The 21809-nt window shown below is 47.3% G+C and overlaps 1 protein-coding gene across 1 annotated transcript in view; it reads right to left on the bottom strand.

The window, feature by feature from the left end:
- Nucleotides 1-876: 876 nt before the first annotated feature.
- PRKCH (protein kinase C eta) overlaps nt 877-21809 on the bottom strand; it is a 114731-nt gene continuing 93798 nt past the window's right edge. Inside the window, exons 11-14 of the mRNA XM_063159755.1 lie at nt 19995-20133; nt 18931-19119; nt 3006-3149; nt 877-1755 (exon numbers count right to left, since the gene is read on the bottom strand). Of these exons, the coding sequence (XP_063015825.1) occupies nt 1609-1755; nt 3006-3149; nt 18931-19119; nt 19995-20133 (619 nt within the window). The 3' untranslated portion in view covers nt 877-1608. The remainder of the gene's footprint in view (nt 1756-3005; nt 3150-18930; nt 19120-19994; nt 20134-21809) is intronic.

The raw sequence follows: 21809 nt of genomic DNA, 5'->3' as shown, positions 1-21809 counted from the left end.
AGAGGTAGAAGTGACTCAGTGGAGTAGAGGGGACTGGAGTGGGAAGGAATCATTCTTGCATGTACATCTCAGCTTCTTCATCCCAGATTTCCTCTTGACAGCAGGTGAGCACGTTCAGACCATGGGGTCTGTGCTGTAATGGGGGTTGTACCTCTGTAATTTCCATGCCCAAGGTTCCTGCTCCCCTACACAACTTCCACAACTGCAGTGGGGTGAGGTCTGTGCAGAACTGTCCCTCTCTGCTGCACCTCACCCTTCTACCAAGTTAAAGCATGTTAAATATAAACATCATCAGTTTTCCAAGAGGTTAGAAATCCTTCTCCTTAAATTCGTATCTGCCCAAGGAAGAGGCTATAAACCTGTCATACAGCTTCAAGCCCAGCAAGGAGTGCAAAGGTGTGCCAAAAGAGCTTCAGAAAAATCATCCAGCTTCAAGGAGAACAGGAAAAGCACAGAACCACCTCCCAGAGCATCTGGGTTCCAAAATCTGCACTGAAAAATCATCTCAGACTGCCTGTGGCAGAAGCTTGAGGATGCAACTGATAAGAAGTGCCCTGTGAGTAATGAGCTCTTAAATCCAAACCAAACCAAGTCACTGTGTATCTTTAGATAAGGTTTATCACTCTGATGGGAGAAAAGCTGTCCTTTTGTGTTACCTGTTGGTTGACAGCTCTGCCTTCAAGCAGCTTGCCAGCTCTGTGGCTCCCATTGCAACAAGGCTACAAATAATTTAAGTGCTACCACTTTGGATCAAAATTTTAATGAGGCACTAAACCCACAAAAGGGGCTCTGTGTAACATAATTAAATAGAAAGGGCCTAAATAAACAGTACAACAAGTTATATTATAGTTGAAAACAGCTGGGAGGCAAAGAAAGGAGCATTGAAGATGCATGATGTAAAAAGGCATTTCACAGAATGCAAACACTAAAACTTTTCAACACGCACAAAGAGTAAAACACTATGAGCACATGACTTCCCTTTGATTTGGAAGAATCTGTGTGGGGCACTGGGCATTTGTTTTTTTTTTTTTTTTTTTCCTTCTGCTATTCAGCACAATGAAATATTTCACATGGGAACCCAAACAGTGTCAAAAAGAGCCATTTGTGCTTCGGAAAGAAATAAATACTGCAGGAAAAAGGTAAAGTCAGTGGGAACATCTGGTTCAGTCAGGCCATGGGATGTTGGATGACATCTCCAAAACGCTGGACAGTGCTGGGACTCCTCTGAAGAGTCTTGCAAACAATCAGCATTGTCACAAGTCTGTTTGGCTCAGGGCTGCAAGACACTTGTTCCATGCTCAAGCCGACTCCTGGAATCCACTGATGACATTCAGGCTGAGCCAGCCAGCTCAGCATCCAATGCTCTGTCTGCATCAGCTATTTACAGTATCAGGTTTGTTCCACCCCTGTCAATATTTGATCCAAGAGCTGCAGAAGCCCTACAAACACAGGAAGGTTTCAATTTCACATTAAGGTAACACTGACAGTGGTGCTGCTGTATCGTGCCAGTCAGTGCACTGCTACTCCTTGAGAATGAAATTACTGGTAAACTTGGTTTTCATTTAATTTCCTCCCAGTCCTCTCATCAGCCTTTCTCCAGAGCCACAGCTATTCCACCATGTCTGGGTTGGTGAATGAAAAGTGTCTAAATTCATCCTGGTTTATCATTGCAAGGATCCCTTCTTCAATGGGGGTCAGGATGGGCTCCTCTTTTATAAAATCTGGATCAAAGTTGCTCACGTCATCTTTGGATTTCTGTCAAATGGAGAACACAAAGAAAAGACACGTCAGAAGTATGTATGATCTGCTTGATCCTTGCTCTGTATCCGAGTGCATTGAACCATCACTTCCATAACCCAGGCTGAGCTGACTGAGAGCTTTTTCTGGGCTTGCCTCTCACAGAGCAAAGCCTTTTCTAGCCTCTGAAGGTTCTGACAGGGAACCCCTCTCAAATTTATCTGACAGCAACTCTGGGGGCTTCCCTGGCCACATAAATCAGTCCCTCCTCTCAAGTGGCAGCACAGTTATCAGCTGTGTTCCCAACTGGCTGACTCCACACAGCCCCTCCTCATCTGCAGAGTGTCTCAGCTGGGTTTTGGGGATGGGGTGGAGGGCACTTCTCTTAGTGCCAGCCATTAAACTCACACAATTCTGAATTACTGGGCTGTGGGAAGACAAATGGCTGGGCTCCAGGTGCTGGATTCCTTGCTGTGTGCCACAGAGTGGGGCTGCTTAGAATGCACACACACAAACTGGGTTTGTGGCACATTTTCATGAGGCATGTGATTTTCCTGCACCCTTAGCAAGATATTTTATTGACATTGAGGTCAATAACATTTATTGACATTGAAGTTTAACATTCCCAGATCCTGCCCAGCTTGTGGCAGACTGAACAGGCTCCTTTAACCTTTGATTCAGGTTAAGGGGCAACTTGAAATTCTGCTTTTGAGCTGTCACACCTGCCCAGGTGCCTGATCCTGAACCCATTGTCACTGAGAGCTCACAGAGTGACCACAGCATGAGACAAGCCAGCCAGGCAATGATTGAAAGACAAGGAAGCCACAGTGACAACCCCAGAAAGCTGTCCATGAAGAGCAGTGCTCTTCTCTCACACAGCATCCTCAGGGCTGTGTGGCACCACTGGGGACAGGGCCAGCACTGTGTCCTGGGCAGCCTCTCTGTGAAGGACTCACTGACAGTGGCATGAGCAGGGAGCACTGTGCTGGGTGCTGAACAGGATGAGGATTACTTACCCCGTTTAATCTTTGGGGCAAGCCAAAGGGTACTTGAGTGCCTAACCTGCTGCAGCTGCTTTTACAAACCTGCACCTTTTCACTGAGCTGCCTTTGACAATCCAGCATGGAGGGGAAAAGAGGCAGCTCACCAGGTGCCCAACCAGCAACCAAGGCAGCGTCAGAGGCCTCACCTCCCTTCCTTCACCTCTCTGCTGTCTCACGGAGCCAAACCCCCGCGGGCTGCCCTCCCCCAGCCCCCTCCCCACGTACGATGCGGGGCCGGAACGGGGGCTCCATCTGCCGCCGGTTCAGCAGCTCCCAGTCCAGCTCCTTGAAGTAGGGGTGCCGCAGGATCGCGCCCTCGCCGCCCAGCCCGGCGCTGCCCAGCCGCAGCGTGGGGTTCTTGGTCATGAACTGCAAAACACAAAGGGCTCTTTGTTCCCTCCCATCCGGCACGGCCACGGCACAGCGACCCAGCAGCAGCCACACAAAAGTTTGTCCTCAGCTTTCCTGTTGAACTCGGCTGCTGCTCAAGTTCCTCGTAAGGGAACCGCGGGTGAGGAACTCGACTCGCTCCCCGGAGGAAGAGGCCGGGGTGTGTTTCTCCCTGGTGCTTTTGGTGAAATCCTTGATTACCACAGTAAGGAAAGAAAGTTGAGTTGCATCATTTGCAGTATTACAAATACTGCCCAGTGTGTTTAGTTATTTGTTTCTGTATTAATTTCTCAGCTTGCTCTCAAACACCGCCCAGCAGCCAGCCAGGCTTTGGCCTGGACTCAATCCTGAGCTGTCCCTTTTTCCTAAAGCTCTCCCTGCTGAAGCTCTGCCAGATGCCTACGCTTTCCTTCCTGTCATCTCAGGAAACAGAGGAAAATGGGCAAGGCTCTGCCTTTTAGAGCCCTCTGACCCTGAGCTGATGGGAGCAGACAGGTGACCGTCTCCTCTCTCGCTGCTGAAACACCAATAAAGGATTTCATTCTGTAACATTTTTATTCTGCTGGCAGCAAAAAGAAATCTCAAACCTCAGCCAAAGTGCCCTGACTTGCCAGGGAACAATGAGGAAAGGCATACATCACACAGATGGTGTGAGAGGGCCCTGGTGGGTGCTCTTTAGGTCCTGATGAAAATGATGAAGTGTGAGTGCTGTGGATATTCTTAAAGGGGAGGAGGAGAATCCTTTCCCCAGGAAGAAAAGGAGCTGGTTGGTTTGTTAATTTAGAATTACAGTTCTTGAAAATTCAGTAATAAACACTCTTTCCCCCTCCCTCAAGTATTTCCAATTCACTGGAGAAATCAGGTTATGTTTAAACTGGGAAAATAGCTGCTTTTATTTGCCTATTGAAACAGCAGCATAAAGCAAGCTGCACTCCGGTGGAGGTGTCCAGACGATTTCCTGCAAGATGAAAGAGCATTATGTTTAGCAAACAGCTGAGGCAGCCAAAGCAGACAATCAGTCACTGTTTTGGGAATGGCCAAGTCTGCTGCATCTCAGCAATGGGGGAATGAAAAGAAGGGGAGGTGTGGTGAGAGACCAGCTCCATTCTGCCTGCAGGAGCCTCTCACAAGGTACAAACTCTCCTAGGACAAGAGGATAAAGGGTCTAGTCATTCCCCATCTAGAGAGAAGGTGGGGAGCAGAAAGATGACTGCCTGATTTATAGAATTCTCCCCAACACCCCATTCTGAGGGGGCTGCAGGGATGCAGCAGATGGGGCATCTTTAGCTGACACCTTGCAGGACCCCAGACTCTGCTGGCATCAGCACAAACCCCCCAGCTCTACCCTGACCCCCTGAACCCTTTGAGGACCCTCCAGATCAGAACCATTTTCCAGCATTCTACCCAAAACATCAGGAGAAAGAGCTGCCAGGTGCCCCCAGATTTGCAGGAGGAGTGACCAGGACAGGGACAAAGCTGAGGTGGCTGCTGCAGCTGGGCTCTCTCCATGCTCCTCGGGACTCTTCAGCCCCTGGTGATGCAGCATTTCCAGGGTCAGGCCCAAGGCCAGACAGAACTTCTGTCTCCCCAACCCTTCCAGCCTGCTCTTCTCCCTTTCTACCATCAGAACTTCAACACAATTTCTTTCCCAAGAGACTGCCCCAGCATTTCTGTGGGATAGTGATATCCCCAGAAACAGCTTGGTTTCCAAACAAGAAATGGGTCAAGCCAAAATCTCTGAGAGACCTGGTTCAGACAAGCCTTTGCAAGCCTTGAACTTGGCTTCTTTGTTTTGCAAAACAGACCAGAAACCTCCTGGCAGCCCTGTCTTTCTTAGAGATTCACTCTTTGTCCCCACAGATGGATATCTGCACCTCACCAGCTCTTATTTGCATTGCTGAAGACCTAGAAAGCTCAAACAAGACCAGAGCTTGCTGGTGCTGGGAGTGGTGTAGACTGAAACATTCCAAAAAGACAAGAAAAAATTGGAGAAAAGATCTGGGAATACATCACATGTCTCCTGGCTCCTGCCCTACCTCCACCTCCATCACACCAGGAACCTTCTGTTAAATGTGGAAAGGGAAAAAATAATCATGAAAGTAAATAAATTCTGAAAAGGACTGGCAACAAACTTTGCTTGGGTTCCCATTCATGCCCAACCATATAAGACCAAAACCTGAACCCAACTGCCCATTTCCAGACCAGTTCAGAGTCCTGAGATATAAAAGTATGTTTATACTCCTATCTGCTTGATGTATTCCATGTGATGCCAAAACTGCACCAAGCAAAGAAATCCAATGCAACAAGTGAAGAGCCAACATAAATTCATTCCTGGCTGCTTAAAACACCCTTTTTGTTAGGACAATGAGGATTAGGCAAAGGCCATCCCTTAAGGGAACACAACATTCAAACCAAAACTGTTCAAGTTCAAGTGGCCAGCTTCGATTTTTCCATTAGACCCAGAGACTGGTAAACCTCAGCTGGGTAACTCTAGGCACCATCCACCCCACAAAGGAGGCAGGAGAAGAGTGAAGGATTCAAATTCATCTGCTGCTGGAGCACATGTCCCTGGTTGGGTCCTGAAACTGATGCCAGGTTTCCACAAAACCCCTCTGAATTATTCCTTGCCTCCAACAGGAACGAGCTGAGCTATGGTCAATGCTGCTGCCTCTGTGGCTCTGTAAAAACAAGGCTGAGAAGCACAAGGGGCTGCAGTGACCCCACAGCATCATGAACCACTCCGGAGAGGAGTCTCTAAGCCTGTTTCCAAGGTTCTGGAAGCACCCAATGCCAGCTAGCAGCACCTTGGAAGCGAGTTACAGACCATGAGCTCTACCAAGAGTATGAACACAACGTGAAGAGGCTCCCCTTCCATGGCAGCCACACTCACACTGCTCTGCTTCAGCTGCACAGGCAGCCCAGAGAATCTCATCCCTGGGAGAACTCAAGGTCACGTTGGATGGGCTCTGGGCAATGTGGCACGTGGAACACAGCCCTGCAGCCTGGGCAGTGCAGCACCATGCCAGGCTGGCCAGGCTGTGGGGGCACACACACCTCTGCACACAGGGGCTGCCCAGGGCTGCTCCACCCTTACAGAAAATCTCCTGGTGAGTTTTGGAGGTGGCAGGTCAGCCACAGTTTGGTGAAGGGGGTGTGTTTCTCTGGGAAGAGGCTCCAGTCTCTATCACACTCTTTTATCATTTGCAGGAGTGCAAATGATGACTCCAACAGAGACACACTGATATTCTGCACTGGAACAGCTGCCTGCTTTGCTGTAAGAGGTATACAAAATGACAGAATGAAATTTTTGAAACCTGCTTGCACTAAAATGAATAATAAAGCCTCTCAAACACTATTTGAATTCACCAGGAATTACTGCACTGACACAGAAATGATAAATTTTCAGTTTGTGTTGCCCAGCAGGCAGAAAAACCCGAAATACTCCAATGACCTCTCAAAGACTCCAAAACCCATGAATTTGCTTCCTCCCTGCCTGAGGCAGCACTGACATTTCTCTGCTGCAGCAGGGCAGCATCTGGCAGACCATGTCAGGCTGCCTCTGCTGTCTGATGGCACTAACAGCAAAGCAAAGAGCTCAAGATTTCTGAAAAACTTAATTACAAGCTCAGCCTCCGTCTCTGAAATGAGCACCTGCAGCCCTTGCCCCTGTCCTGACCATGTGAGAGGCTCTTGTGCAGCAGGAGGGGTGAAGTGCTGAGAGGGGAAAGCTTTTCAGAAGTGTGGCTCCTCTTCCCCGTGATCCCCTTGACTGCACTCAGGAACAGCTGGAAAATGTCCTACAAAGTGTTTGCTGTTCCTGCATTCCTGGGAAGGCCAGAGGCTGACACTTGCTTCACAGGTTTGATACCCTCAATGTCCTTCCAAGGACAACTCTCCAGTGCAGGTGGTGAGAGATGTTCAGCAGAAAGCTTTTTGTGGAAAGATGTCACCTCCTAATGCTTAATTATCCCTATTTCTCCACAATGAATGCATCACAAACCTCAGCCTCTGGCACACTGATGAAGAAAAGAAAAAACACAAAGAAAAAAAATTAACAGTAACAACAAGGCAAACCAGAGATGTTCCTGAGCAAAAAGAAACCCAAATCCAAGACGCCTCCCAGCAAAACCAATACCAACACTATCAAGCTCAAACCTGAACCAGGCTGTCAAGCCCTTGCTCTGTGACCACATCCAGCCATGGGAAATTACCCCATTCCCAGGGTAAGGAGCCCCTTGGCAGCATCCTCAGACTGGGATCCTTTGGGCTACACCAGTTTGCTGAGCAGCAAACTGGAGCAAGGCTCTCCCTGACCTCAGCTCACCCTCCCAGCAGCACTGCAGCCAAAACCAGCAGCTGCCATGAGCCAAAACCATGACTTCACGAGATCATTTGAAAACCTTTACTGAGAGAAAACGCAGCAAGCCATGACAAGAAATTAAAAGCTGGGGATTAGTCCACAGAGGGCCCGTGAAGTTACAAGGAAAAAATGCTGCCATGGCTGTGCCAACCATTGGGGAAAATGTGTGTCAGGCCTGGGAGCTCAGCCTGCAGCAGGTGAGGGGATCTGTGCTGGTCCTCCCCTTCTCCCACAGCTCAGACCATGCTGGGAAGGGCTCCAGGACTGCCAGGACACTGGGCAAGGCTGTGGTGGACTCTTGCAGTGCTGCTCACATCCAGCATTGCAATTTCTGTCTCAAGAGGCTGAGTCTGCAAATCAGTCGAATGGCCTGGGAGTCACTGCAGGGATGTTTGCACAAATCAGCCATTTCCTTGCATTTATTTCCTTGAATTGCAAGTCTCCTTTCTCAACACTGGAATCCCTGATTGGTTTTACACAACTGATGTACATGTTACTTGCATCAGGACAATTAATTTCATGAGTAATATCACCCATTACGTGAAATTGCATCATGTTCTAGGAAAACATTAACAAGGCTCAATCCTGTCACTGCACTTCAGGAAGAGAAATACAACTTTCTGCTCAGCCAGTCCCTTCACACTGTCAGCCATCTGGACAAGAAAGAAATCATTCTTTCTTGCACAAAAGAACTTTATAAACACACCAATTCCCACCATGACTCTGCTGTATTTACCTTGTAGGAAAAATCCTGTGTCCCAGCAGCTCATCCTTCAAACACAAGCTCACAGCAGAGAGGGAGGATATTCCCAATCATACAGGCAGGGAACAGAGACCAAGGAAAGTTCATAATTTTATTTTACCAGGAGCCCAAAGGCAGCCTGTCACAGAGAGGGTGGCAGTACCTCAGTGTCACCTCCCTGCATCACACCCTGTGCCTCACAGGGCCCCTGCTCAAATTGTGGCACTGTAGTAGTTAAGTCAAACTGTTAAAGGAATGGAAGATTTCCCTGTTAATGGTTTTAAAATTTGCCTGTTGGTGCTTCTCTTATGTTGGTACCAAAGTAAAGAGCAGCAGCAGCAGCACAGGAGATTAATGCCCCACAGCCTCCCCCCCCAGTAATGAGGGAGAGCAGGAGATCAGGAGATACCCAAGGTGCTTCTCTTCATTAAGATTCATGAGCTAAACTAACAGGGCAGAAATTAACTGGAAAGGAAATAAGATTTCTCAAAGATCCATTTGATCTGAGACAAAAGGGAATCATTATATAAATAGAGCAATTACTCTAATTAAGGCTTCCCTACATGAATCTCTCGGCTGAATGCTGCAGTTGCTGAAAACAGTTTGGCTGCCCATTATGTAAGGCAAACAAACCCACGGTCTGGGGTGTCATTAGCCCTCAAACAAAGAAGAAAGATGGTTCTATGGTTCTGTCTGCTAATGCCTGTATTATTTTTAATGACTGGAAGCCAAGAATTTTTTATATTTTTTTTAATACAAAGCTGCTCATTTTGAGCCAGAATTGTCTTTTGCTCTCCTGGGCAAAGCTCCCATCAGCCTCCATCCCAGTCCTGCCAGGTGATGCTCACAAATGTGCCTCATTTCCCTGTGTGAGAGGGAAATGGACACACCAGTGGGTTACAGGAGGGGAGGGAGGCACAGTTTCACTACAAGGTGAGGTCAGAGAGCTGTCCCATGCAGTCCTTGTGCTTGGGGCAGCTCAACTGTGAGCCAGGCTCTTGCAACCTGGAATCCTCCTCCCCTGACCTTCCCTGAGCCCTGTGCTGCTGAGAGCAGGCCTGGACTCACTGTGGCTCTCCCAAAAGCCACCTCTGTCTCACCTGGGGATTTGCTCTGACTGCAGGCATCAGAGCCATGTGGTGTTCCTGCTCCTCTCCTGCACACAGAGGGATCAATTGCTGGAAGCCCTGACTGCCAGCAGTGCAATTCAGAGGCAGGATGTGCCCCCACAGGGTGTGGGCACCCCCCTGCTGCAGCCCTGCCCACCCCAAACTGGGGGCAGGTGAAATCCTTCAGTGCAGAGAATGTCCAGCAAGCACAGTGCCAGGGTTCAGAAGTACAAGACTGCCCTGAAAACATTTAAAGGAGAGGGGGGAGGAGGAGACAGAGTGTGAAATATCTGTTATCTCCTTTTGCAGATAAAAAGGGGATGGGAGGTAAAAATAAGTCTTCAGCCCAGCTCCCTAAAAGCCAGAAGAATGTAACAATAAGCATGACAGCAGTCACATGTCCAGTGTGCCAGCCCCAGGCAAGAAGGACAAAATGTCAGGTGCAGTGGGTATTAAGCAGATAAATTTGATCTCACTTTCCCCTGGTACAGAAATGGCTGCTTGATGCTGCCCAGACAGAGCTCGAGGGAACAAGAAGGATTAACTGGATTGCAAACAGTGCTGAGCAAGAGAACAGCAAAATAAACCAAGGTGGGCTGACTAGCAAAATAAACCCAGGTGGACAGAACAACTCCCACGTGGGACAGACACATCTGGCTCCAGATCTCCCAGGGGTGTGAACTGATGAGACTTTGCTGACTACCACAATGAAATGCTGTCTGAACAGCTACAGACTTCCTCACTATGCTAAAACCTACCTGTTTCATTGTCTCTCCCCACTCACCAACACTAATGTAGAATAAAAAGGCCACAAGTATCAAGTGCATTGGCTCCTGAGGATAACTACTGATTTTTGACACTTCTGCTTTTGCTACTTCTGTAGTCAGTAATAATAAGTAGACACTAATTTCAGTCATTTGCTATATGGAATATTTGACAAAGGTTTTAGTCAGGATGACACCTCAGAAAGCTGTGCTTTCAGAACTGAGCAGTCACCCCCACAGGGGTCACCAGCTGCAGGGGCTGCTCAGACAATACCAAAATCCTGCTGCTGGTTTTCAATTACCACAGCCAGGCTACAGGTACAGCATGGGGATATGCGGGTCCATTACTAAATCAATACATCAATCAGAGCAGCACAAACATGAAGGCAAAATGAGCATCACACTTATTAACAGACTGGGAGCATGATCCCACTCTCATTTTAAGCAGGAGTAAAATCTCCCTTGGGTTGCAGGGGAAAACAATTAATCCTTTTCTGATAGTCCTGTCAAGAGGAACTGGGAATCTGTTACACAACCCTGGGTGGTCTATTTACATAGGGTCAAGTACAAAGGGGACTAAAGTGCCCTGAACAAACCTGTAAAGTCCAATAAAGAAAAAAAAAATACTTCAAAGGAGCTTTTTTTTTGTAGTCCTGGTAATATTTAAATTCTTTTAATTTTAAAGTTCCTGAGAAGACATACCATGTCATAAAGTTCAAAGCTGGAGGGATGAGTAAGACCTAAAGCCCTGGACAGTTCAGTCAGTCAGAGTTTTGTTACCTCTATCACAGTGTGAAGACCTCCCAGTGAGATGGACTGGCCCCTTCTGCCAGGGCTGCACAGCCAGAGCTGACCCCATCCTGCAGCAATCATTCCCAAACCCAGGTTGGACACAGGTTCTCAAAGGAACCCTTGGGATCTGCCCCAAAACTGGATTTTAATGGCCTTCACCAAACTCCTTTTGTGGGTCTTTAAGATCAGTTTAGATATGGCAGAGCTGAGGAAGGAGCCTCGGCCACAAGTCTTAGGCTCAGACATGGGAATTGCTCCTTCCTGAGCACCAGGGAGAAAGGAGGAAAAAGATGGGGAAGACAATGTTGGCACTATGAATACACCTTCACCTTCCCCCATCCCTGGCAGGAACAGGAGGATGAGTCACACCAGGCTGCTTTAGGAGCTTTTTCTGAAGGAAAACTGAGCTTGCACAAAGCAGACTTAAATGAGAAGCTAATTTCAGCTTGTTGGAAAAGGAATGGTAAAAGACCTAATGATTGTTTCAAGATGAATTTGGCCTTGCAAGCTCTATACAGGCATCTGTAGTTTTCTTTCAAAGTGAATTATTCAGGAGCTTGGACACTGTGGGGAAGAGGAGTGCTTGAGAAAAAGGTGTGATCAATCCACAGAAGAGATTAAAATCACTGGGGAAAGCTGTTTGCTTTTTAAAAATTAGGAGGGAAAGAGTAAGAGAGAGCAGGTTACAGATATGGATGTGCAAGGCAAAAGAGGTAAGAAGGCAACCAGTGGTGGGGCACAGCCCTGTCACCTCAGCACGGTGTGTTTATGGCAGAAATGGTCATTTAAAACTGCAGAGCTCCTCCCCAGCTGGGGAACAACAGGCTCCAGAGCCCTGCTTCTGCAGCAGTGGCTGTGGAGCCAACCAGGAAATGCAAGATGAAAGCATTTCTGAAAAACAAAATAAAGGAAAAATGCGTAACACAGATCCAGCACGGAGCTTCACAGAGAGATTTAAATATCAGCCTCATGCTGAAAGCCAAAGCTTAATCAAATTGTGCAAGGGAATTTATGGAGACTGCCAACTCTGAAGAGATGCCAAGGAGAATAATTTATTGGCATTTGAAGGCCCTTTTAATATCTATCTGCCTTTTTTAGCAGGCTCCTCAGCTCTGAGGATAAAGCAATGAGCTCATCCAGCTCCCTCTTTGATTTCAGTGGGTCCACCATCACCCTTTTCCTTTTGAACTTTGCCTAAAAAATACATCTGGTTCATTCAGAAACAAGTTCATTCTGTCTATTCCAGCACTGAATGGGAAACAGATTATCTGCCTTTTTCTGTCACTTGGAAAGGAACAACCTGGCCCAGATCTGCAGGATACAAACGCAAAGGGGAGACACAACTTGAGCAGGGGGACACAAGGGCACCATCAGCATCTGGCTGCCTCTTTTCACTCCTTGGAGGTACTCAGGAGAGGGCTGGAAAGCACAGACAATAGGGTTTGGCTGAGTTTATACAGGAGCCAAAGCGACTGCCCAGGACTTAGGGAAAAGTTGAGGCATGAGGGCAGCAGAAAGCACAGAGATTTTGGAATGAGTGATGTGCTGAGGGAGGAGGCAGCTGCTTCTGACCTCCCCCTGTCCAGAGGTGCTCAACCCCAAACAACTGCAGAATATGGACAGAATAAACCTCTCCAAAGCCCAGAGGACCTCACCCTGCTGCTGCTGTCAGGGGTGAGCAGCTGCAGCAAGTAGGCAGCTGGGCTCATCCACACCTCTCCTGAATTCAGACATCCTCGTCAGCAGTTTGGAACAGCCCCTTCCCCTCCACTCCTCTGTCACAGCAGACAGTTTGCTTTGATTACATTAAAAAATCTGCCTCTAAGTCTTTCTGCTGTAAGAGCTCCATCCCTTTGCCTCCTCCCCTCATCAAGGCAATTTCAATTTGCCCACAGTGCTGGGGCCAGTCTGGTTCAGCACAGAGCATTTCAGCCTTTCTGAAAATAAGGGGGTTTGGGCACTCAGGGTGGCACCCTTAGGGTGGGCAGTTCACTTTGCTTTCTCTCCCTTAGTAAGCCCTGGATGAAGTGTCCCAGGGAATTTTCTTTTCTATCTCTATGTGGACACTTCCAGTATTAAAAGAGAGTTTATAAAAAAAAGAGAGAGGGACTTCTTACACAGGCAGATAAGAACAAGGGGAACAGATTTGAACTGAGATAAGAGATATAGATGAGATATAAGGAAGAAATTATTGGCCACGGGGTGGTGAGGCACTGGCACAGGATGCCCAGAGAAGCTGTGAATTATCCCTGAGGTGTTCAAGGCCAGGCTGGATGGGGCTTGGAACAACCTGGTCTGGTGGAAGGTGTCCCTGCCCATGGCAGGGGGTTGGAACTGGATGGAGTTTAAAGTCCTTTCCAACCCAAACCATTCTGTGATCCCTCTTCTCTTTACTTCTCAGCCCCCATTGTTGTAGGTGCCTGCACAGCCTGAATCTCCAGGGGCTCTGCTGGAGCTGTTATCCTGCCCAGCCAACCTGGGCTGCCCTGTGCACTGACCACATGGGACACAGGTATTCAGGTATTCACTCCTCAGTATTTCTTTGGAATGACAACTTGTACTCCCCAGGTAATCCTGGATTCAACTCATACACACAAACATAGTAATAAAATTTATCTCACTTTATCATCCCTGAAAAGTGATGAGAAACACTGCTCCTTTTCATGACAAGGAGGGACTGAGGAAGGTACCTTTCAAATACAGTTTTTGCTCACCTAGTGTCAGCTGCAAGTTTGGGGAAGAAGAAAATCATACACATACACACACTTTCCTAACTTCCACCAAACTCATTTCTATGTATGCACATGGGTACACACAGGAAATCCCAACTTCCTCACCTTGTGGTCAGCCAGAAACAAGTCCATAAAACACAGATCATCAGAGCAGGACCCTGCTGACCCCCAGAGCACCATAATTGCTGCAGCTGAGTCTGAAGCACCATTCCCAGACAGGACAGCCTCTTGGGTGAACCTGACAGTGCAAAGGGGATTTTACACTATTCTGCAAGAACAAAGTCTCAGTAGTGTCTGCAGGGGGGGAAAGGAACTCAGTGACACAAAGCAGGAGAGAGTTCATTCACCCAGACCATTTGAGTCACTTCCAGGCTGCTGCTCTCTAGAAACACAGCTCAAGTTTTACTTTTGCATCCTCGGCATTGTAGTCCTGATGCAATTTTTCTCATTCTTGCCCTCAGCCAAGCTCCCTCACCTTCCCACCCCTCTCATTCTTCACACTAATCCAGGGGCATTTGGGCTCCCCAGTGCTGCTCCACCTGTGCTGAGAGAGAGCACAGGCTGCTAAAACCACAGCAAACTTCCTCTGCACCTTCTTCTTTTCTTGTCTGGTGTTTGTTTTCACACAAAACCCACTTGGAGGTGGATATAACCACTTCTGCCCACTCTCTTAAGTCCAGTAGGGTTTTTCTCAAAATGCACGTCTTTAACCAGCTGGAGGAAGCACAGGCTTTAGTCTCATTTGTGTCCCCAAAATATAAAGCTACAGGCAAGGCTGCCTAAGCTTACCTCACTTTTGGAGGAAGCATTTCAGCTAGGCCAAAAGTGTTTCAGAGCTCTCATTAAGACTGAGGGTTAGCATAAAAATGCCAAGAGACATCCTTGGCTTGAGCAAACTCAGCTGTGACAGGAATTTGAAAATCCAGGGTGCAGAAGGCAGAGCAGTGATAACACTTCCCTAGGGAGATGCTGCTTTCCAGCCCCTGCTGTTACCAGGCTCTGAGGGTAAAAACATCTAAGCTGCAATCTCTCATGCAAATTTCCAAGCCTTTGGGCCAAGCACTGCTACTTGAGATCACCAGTCCATGGAGTGACTCCATAGGCTGAGCCCTTCTCTCCTCATCTGAAACCACTCTCAGAAAGGAAAATCCCTGCAGCTTTCCTGGGGAGTTTGCTTCCCATTACACCATCAGTTTCTGAGACCTGATTTTCAGTGTGTCCCTCCATTCTGCCCTCAAACTCAGCTGCCTGTGAGCCAGGCAGGGTGGCTGAACTGCATTTGAGAAAGGCATGCACACAGTGAGTGAAACAGGCTGCCAAAAACCCACCCCCCTTATGGGAAGCAAGAGGATTGCATTTCATTTTGCAGTTCACTCAGCTGAATCCCAAAGCTTCAGCCTGCCTGGAAAGCTCCCCTCTCTGCTCCAGCACTTTTTGGTGGTGACAATTAAGAAATTCAGAATATTGATATGCTGTAACAAAGTAATCTCTAGCTGCACTCTCCCTGTAAGAGATTGGTGCAGCAGTCTCTGCTCTCTGGATGTTCACACAGTTTCTCCATGATCAGACCCTGACTGCTCTGTCAGCTGATGGAAAAGAGTATTTGAAATAAATTATTTGACACACACAAACCCAATAGCTCCTTATAACTGCCATGAACTCCTTGTAACTGCATTCAGTTAGGGCGATGGAGAAATAAAGAATTAAAATCAAAGCAAAACTTATGTCTAGGATAAGCTGAAATGGTCTGAATCCATTCAGCAGCAATTCTCCTCTTCTGCACGTTTATTGCTCCTACAAGCAAACCCATGCCCAGTTTGACTTGCTCACACAAGCAGAGGAAAGCTCAGTTTGAGTCCTCTCCTCCTGGCTTGAAGCATCAGCACCTGAATTCCCCAGTGACACATTCACACAGGGCAGGGTACACAAGTGAGATGTTCAAATTTCCTCCTCTGGGAAAATTGACTCCATCAAACCTTGCTGATTTACCTCTGTCCTACTCCCTCCTCACTCCTCCAGTGGGAATTTCAAGGACAAAAAAAAATTACAAAGGGAAACAAATAAAAAGGTTTTTTTTCTGGAGCACAAATATTTCAGCTTTCAATTCTACACAAAGTCCCAGGGCACTGAGGTAAGTTTTGTTTTCCTTGGTGACAGTGTTCACAAACCTTCCAGGAACACCCAGTGACGTAAATGAGGTCCTAAAACGTAGTTTTGTTATTATCAAGAAACTGCAAAGATGAACAGGGTGCAATCTTCAGAAATCATGTGGTTTCTGATGGGGGGAAATTGGTGAAATGCAATTACGCAAAATGAAAGCCAAACGAGGCAACAGCATCTGTGAAATGAGTACTAAAACTTCCTATCCTTGTTTAAAATGAAGCTCTTCACAAAGGCAGATGGACCCAGTGCTTTCTAAACCTAGATATATCTATTTGTAGAGCATCTCTAAGCACCTGTACTCAAGTACACCCAACAATCTGATTTTCATTTCAGACCTTTGTACCATTCAAACTCAGAGAATTCCCACAAGTCCTGTTCAAGGTTAGAGAGCAGAACTTTTAGTGAGGGGACAATCCAGTTATTAAGGCTACTAAGGCCTTAGCCTGCAATACAAGAGAATCCAGGTTTAATTCCCTGATCTTCCACGGGCTTCCCATGCCATGTAATTACTTACAATCATTTATGTCACTGAAGTAGCTGGATGCTGATTTTTCAGAGCTCTTAGCATCATGGTTAGAAAGCACTGTCACAGCTGCTCTAAATCAGAGAGCTCAAGTGCATGTTTTGTTGGAGAAAAACAAAATAGCAATTAGAAGATGCTCATTTAGTCATAATGCTGCATCTAAGAGAAATATTAGCATCAAAAGTGTGTATAAAAGAAAATCTACATATTTAGTAGCTAGAAAACTACTGTCTTTCTCAAAAAAAAACCAGGTTTACCACTCTGTGTTATACTAACATCTAAAAATACTGACCAAACATTATCAAAAATATAATAAAAATTGTAATACCTCAGCAGTGATAATATTTGTTATCATTCAAAAGAAATCAAAGTGTCTGTGTCTGTGGTTTCCATTTTAATCTACAGCCCCAGACAATCCCTTGACAGGATGTTTCCTTCCCATTAAAGCCAACATGCTCTGATGCTTCTTTAGAACTCAGTGTAAGAAGGAAAGGAGGAAAGAAGGAGCTCTTCCAGTGAACAGCTCTTGGCCCAAAAGCAGCTCCTGTGAAGCTGCAGAAATTCAGCCTGCAGGCAGCTATCACCAGTGCTGAAATTGGTGAAATAAGATGCAGCAATCACCTCCAGGCAGCAGGAACACCGAGGAGCTGAAGGTCCAGAGAACATCTCAGTGGTCAATTCCCACTGGTTAATCCCAAGACTCCTGGTGAATGCCCCAAAATTCAGCCTTTTCCCCCAGAGCAGACATAGTGCAGTGCTTTTTCTGAGCAGTGCATGTGCATTTCAGAGAGGCAGCTTTGATTCCATTTGTTTGTCACCAACGCATAACACAGCAGACAAGCAGAGGGGCTGGAGAGGAGCTGTTTTTCAGGCAAGGAAGCAGCAGTCACTGGGCTGACTGGGTTTTGGAGATGCTCACTGCTTTCTATTTAAATTCCCAGCTCCCTTCTCAATTCTGGGCTTTTTCCTCCAGTGCCCCTCATCAAGCTCCTTGTCTATTAATCACAGAAGGGACCTTAAGCTGTTAAAATCTGGGCTCTGAACACAAACTAGAGCAGCCTGGGGTGACTGCAGCTTGCATTGGCTGTTCCTGGGAGGCCCTATCAGCATGAGAAAAACACTCATTTCATCAAGAGGCTAAAACACAAATCATATTTTATTACACCCTGAGATTCCTGTTATGACAAGCATCTACACGACCACAATTTACTTCTGTCTCATAATTATGCAATATACCTGCAACAAATCCACTCCTCTAGTACTTGTCACTGCAGAAGAGGAATTGGTACTTAAGAGGTACTTAGAGTTCCAGCTCAACCACATAAACACTGCTCCAGAAGCTGCAATGAGTCTGAAGTTCATGTTTATATTTAAAATATGTGGCGAGTTATTTCCAAAACCCAAGAGGGCCTCCAGCATCACAATCAATCAATTCTGAGAACAACCTGTGATTTCAAAGCTCCTCTTACTCCTCCAGGAGTGGACTTTATTGTCAGTTGACTTTGGTGAAATTTATCAGATGTATTTTCAGCTACAGGAAGCAGTTGCTTCACTCATATTCTACAGAAACCCTTCAGCAGAAAATTTCCACATTTTCACAACTAAAAACTCTTTCCCTCAAATGGTCCCATCACTGACTACCTCATTTCTCTGAGACAGTGCTCCATGAGTTCCTATAAATTACTACCTTATCCAATTATTTCTTAGATCCTCTGTTACCATAATATTTACTGGTATCCACTCTTAAATGCATCTTTGTCCACAGTGCTTCCTCAAGAAAAGGGAATACTCTGATCCTTCTCTTTTTAAAAGGTTCTTAGAGATACCTGGTGATGTGATGAGGGCCAGGAAGAAGTCAGTAGCAGAACAGTCAGGTTAGGTCTCCCAGTTCATAGTTTAACACTCTTGTCATAAATCACCTTTTGATTCCTTACAGAAAAGCCAGGCAGTTCCAGTGCATTAGACTCACACGGAGCCCAAAATCTTAAAAGCTTAATTCCCATGTCACAGGCAAAAACGTGAGGCATGTGGATAAAAGAACTCATGGGAAAAGTTGGGAATACATGGCAGGACAAGGACAGAGTGTCACCAGCAACAGCTCTCCTCAAACTTTTTGCTGTATCTTTTCCTCCCAAACACACAAAAATCAAACCCCTGTCTTTGCATGCAGACAGGCAGCAACCCTGGGGGATGCTGGCATTACCAGAGAGGATTATCAGCAAGCCTTCACTTCTTGGCCATATGGTTGCTACTGATTAAACCCCGTATTTACCTGCTGCTTCTGTTCTGGGAGATGACCACACACTGTCAATCATTAAGCAAGCAGGGGAATGCCCAGACACACAGACAGGCTCACACTCTGCTTGCCAAGCTGGCTACTAAACCATATAACTGTGCAAACACACCTAAGTGTGGCAGGATGTTCTTTCTGTTTACCCTTCACTCCCAGATAAGAGGAGGGTCAGGGTCAGGATCTCACGCGATTTCTACGTGCCAATACCCCGGCCCTGCTCTATTTTGCTGGAATTAGGCTGGAGAAAGCTAGGACAGAGAGCAAAGAGCCAAAGGAACTCACTGCTTTGAGGATGGCCACTGCATCCTGCTGCAGCCACGTTGGGTAGACAACTTCATCGTTGAGAATGGCCTCGAAGAGATCGTCCTCGTTCTCAGCCTCGAAGGGCGCGTGGCCGCACAGCATCTCGTACAGCAGCACCCCCATGGCCCACCAGTCCACATCAGGGCCATACAGCATCTCCTGCAGGATCTGCAGCACAGGGGGAAAGAAACACCAACCCTGGAGCTTCACATGGGAGCAGGGGAGGAAAGAAGGGTTTGGAAATGGTAACGCAGAGGGTCTCGCTAACAGCGCTCTCTGGTAGGATGTCCAGGAACATGAAGTGATCTCACCCTGGGAACCCCCAGATCAGCACAAAGGCACACAAAGGGCTGAATTGGCTTGGCTGGGTCACCTGGGAAGCAAGGCCTTAGAATGGTGCTGGGGCTGAGCTGGAGGAGAAGGGGCACTCCAGCAAAGCCTTGTGAGCAGCCACGTGTGTGAGCTGACATCGCCTTCCCCTTGCCCTTGGGAAGAAAACACCAACCTGGCTCCTGCTGCAAGGCTCTGTGGAGAGGGGAACAGTGTGAGTGTGGGGGGGAACGGTGCAAACATCGACCACAGACAGAAATTCAACTGTGTTGAAGGATGTGAAACCTTGTTGGAACATCTGGCAGCATCTGGAGGGCAGCTGCTCCTTAGAGAGGTGTTTATTAAGTTTGTAGTGAGACTGGGGAATGACAGGGAGTGTGAGGAGGTAGAAAAAGGAACTGTGGAATGAAGGAGAATTCAATCTCCTTTCAAATCAAGCAGGGACAGCATCTGTATGTGCCCCTCAAGATTTTTGTGGCCGTATTTCCATTTTTCACCTCATATTTTCTAGAGAAAAATACAAGTTTATTTTGCATACAGCAGCCTGAAGATTTACTCATGCTTTACTTCACAAGGGGCTGATAATACATCTAAGGAGGAAACCCTGAGCTCAGCAATCAAATAAGGCAAAGCCAAAGACACTGACAGTTCCAAAGCTCACCTACACTTTGCACATGGAGGCCATTTTCCTGACCAAGGAAAGGTTTCCTTACCTCTGGAGCAATGTAGTCTGGAGTGCCACAGAAGGTGGCTGTGGTGATGCCATCACGAATGCCCTCTTTGCACATTCCAAAGTCTGCCAGCTTGCAGTGCCCCTCGTAGTCCAGCAGCACATTGTCCAGCTTCAAGTCCCTAAAATGAGAATATTCAGGGTCACTGTGTGCTTGGAGCAGCCCCACACAGATGGAGGCACCATCCCAGGCCTCAGAAGCTCAACCTGCAACCTGGGCAAACCTCATCATCATAAAAAAATTAAGTCATGCAAGAGAGGCTTTCTTTTGCTTCATCTCTTACAAAAGGGAGGGAGGAAGAAGCATCATTTTGCCAGTGCCATTTAATGTGGGCAGGTGCTGCAGGAGTTTGTCCACATGGGTTTCCAAACACACCACAAACCTGGCTGGCAGGGCTCCTGCCCACTTAGCTCAGGGACTCACTGGAGCAGAGGTTGCAGAGCTGTCAGATTGTGTAAGGATGCTATGATGCAGCAGAATGCTGCACACAGGCTACACTCTGATTCAGCAAAGCTGCACTGGAGCAGACACTGGGGCTGGGGAGCCCAGCAAGGCCTCTGCACAGGGCAAGCACCTTCCCTGCTCTCCTGAGGTCTTGGGGCTTCAGTCCCAGACCTCCTTGTTATCAGCCTGACTGATAAACCCCATCTGGAGCATCATCCAAGCTGAGAAGAGAAGGAACTCCCTACTGACATCACTCCACATGGGCAGGGGGAATCTTCAGGCAGCACAGGATGCCTCCATCATAAGGCAGCTGTACCAATTCCAGCAGTGCACTGACATAAGCAGTGAACATCCCCCATAGCCCTCACTGGAGTGGGGACCTCCTGGTCACTGTCACAAGAGACCTGCAGCCCAACAAGCTGCAGGGGGACACTTTTCCTAGTACATCACCTCTATCAGCCTGGGAGCTCCTCATGGAAAGCAGAGCTGCCACAATGACAGAGCCCTAACAGAGCTTATCAGCTTGCCTGACCTTGAGATTGCCCAAGGGAATAACCTGCAGCCAGCAGCACTGTGAGGAACACCATGGGGTCACCTGCAGCTTAGGCAATGCCTGCCTAAAAATACACCAGCTCGTAGCACCTGTGCTTTGCAGCTGCCAGACAAGCTACAGGCAGCACTGCAGATGCAGGAGAGGAGCTCTGATGGCAGCACAAACAGGTCACAGTTCAGGTTTTGAGCTGTCTTTGGTGTTGGCCCAAGAGCTGCCCAGAGCCATCACAGCAGCACCATGATGGGGTGGCTTGACAAAGCCACCTTCAAAGTCATTCTGATGCCCACATCATGATCAAAAACTAAATACATTTCAGGGTATCAGAACCCCTTCATGTTGGCTCTAGATCCATTTTGCCCTTTGGTTGGATATCTATTTCCCTAGGAAGGGTGGTAACAGCAGTGGTGACATCTCCACCTCAATATAAAAACCAGTGGTTGAGCTGAAATCTGAATCCAGCTTGATCCTGTTCATCCTCCATCTATGATCCTAAAGTGACAATCAGGGGGTTGATGGCTCTGCTGTGCACTGGCATTTCCACAGCCCAAGGGACTCCAGACAGCCCTCCCTGAGCTGCACTGGAAAGATCAAGGACACATTGTGTAAGACAATCAGAGCCACATCCTCTGCTGAAGAGATAAGGAAAAGTATTCTTAGCCTCTTTTGAATGGATGGGAAAGCAAAGGACAGAAGTTAAGAAATTTGCCCAGCATCCCCTAGAGACAAGGCTGAACACTAGCTTCCTGAAGGATCTTAATCACAAGATCACACATCCTCTCTCTTGAACTTTAGGATGGCTT

Source organism: Melospiza melodia, chromosome 6 (assembly GCF_035770615.1).
Source record: "Melospiza melodia melodia isolate bMelMel2 chromosome 6, bMelMel2.pri, whole genome shotgun sequence".
Taxonomy (NCBI): domain Eukaryota; kingdom Metazoa; phylum Chordata; class Aves; order Passeriformes; family Passerellidae; genus Melospiza; species Melospiza melodia.
Note: the sequence above shows the minus strand (reverse complement) of the source record. Positions and strands in the feature narration are given on the sequence as shown.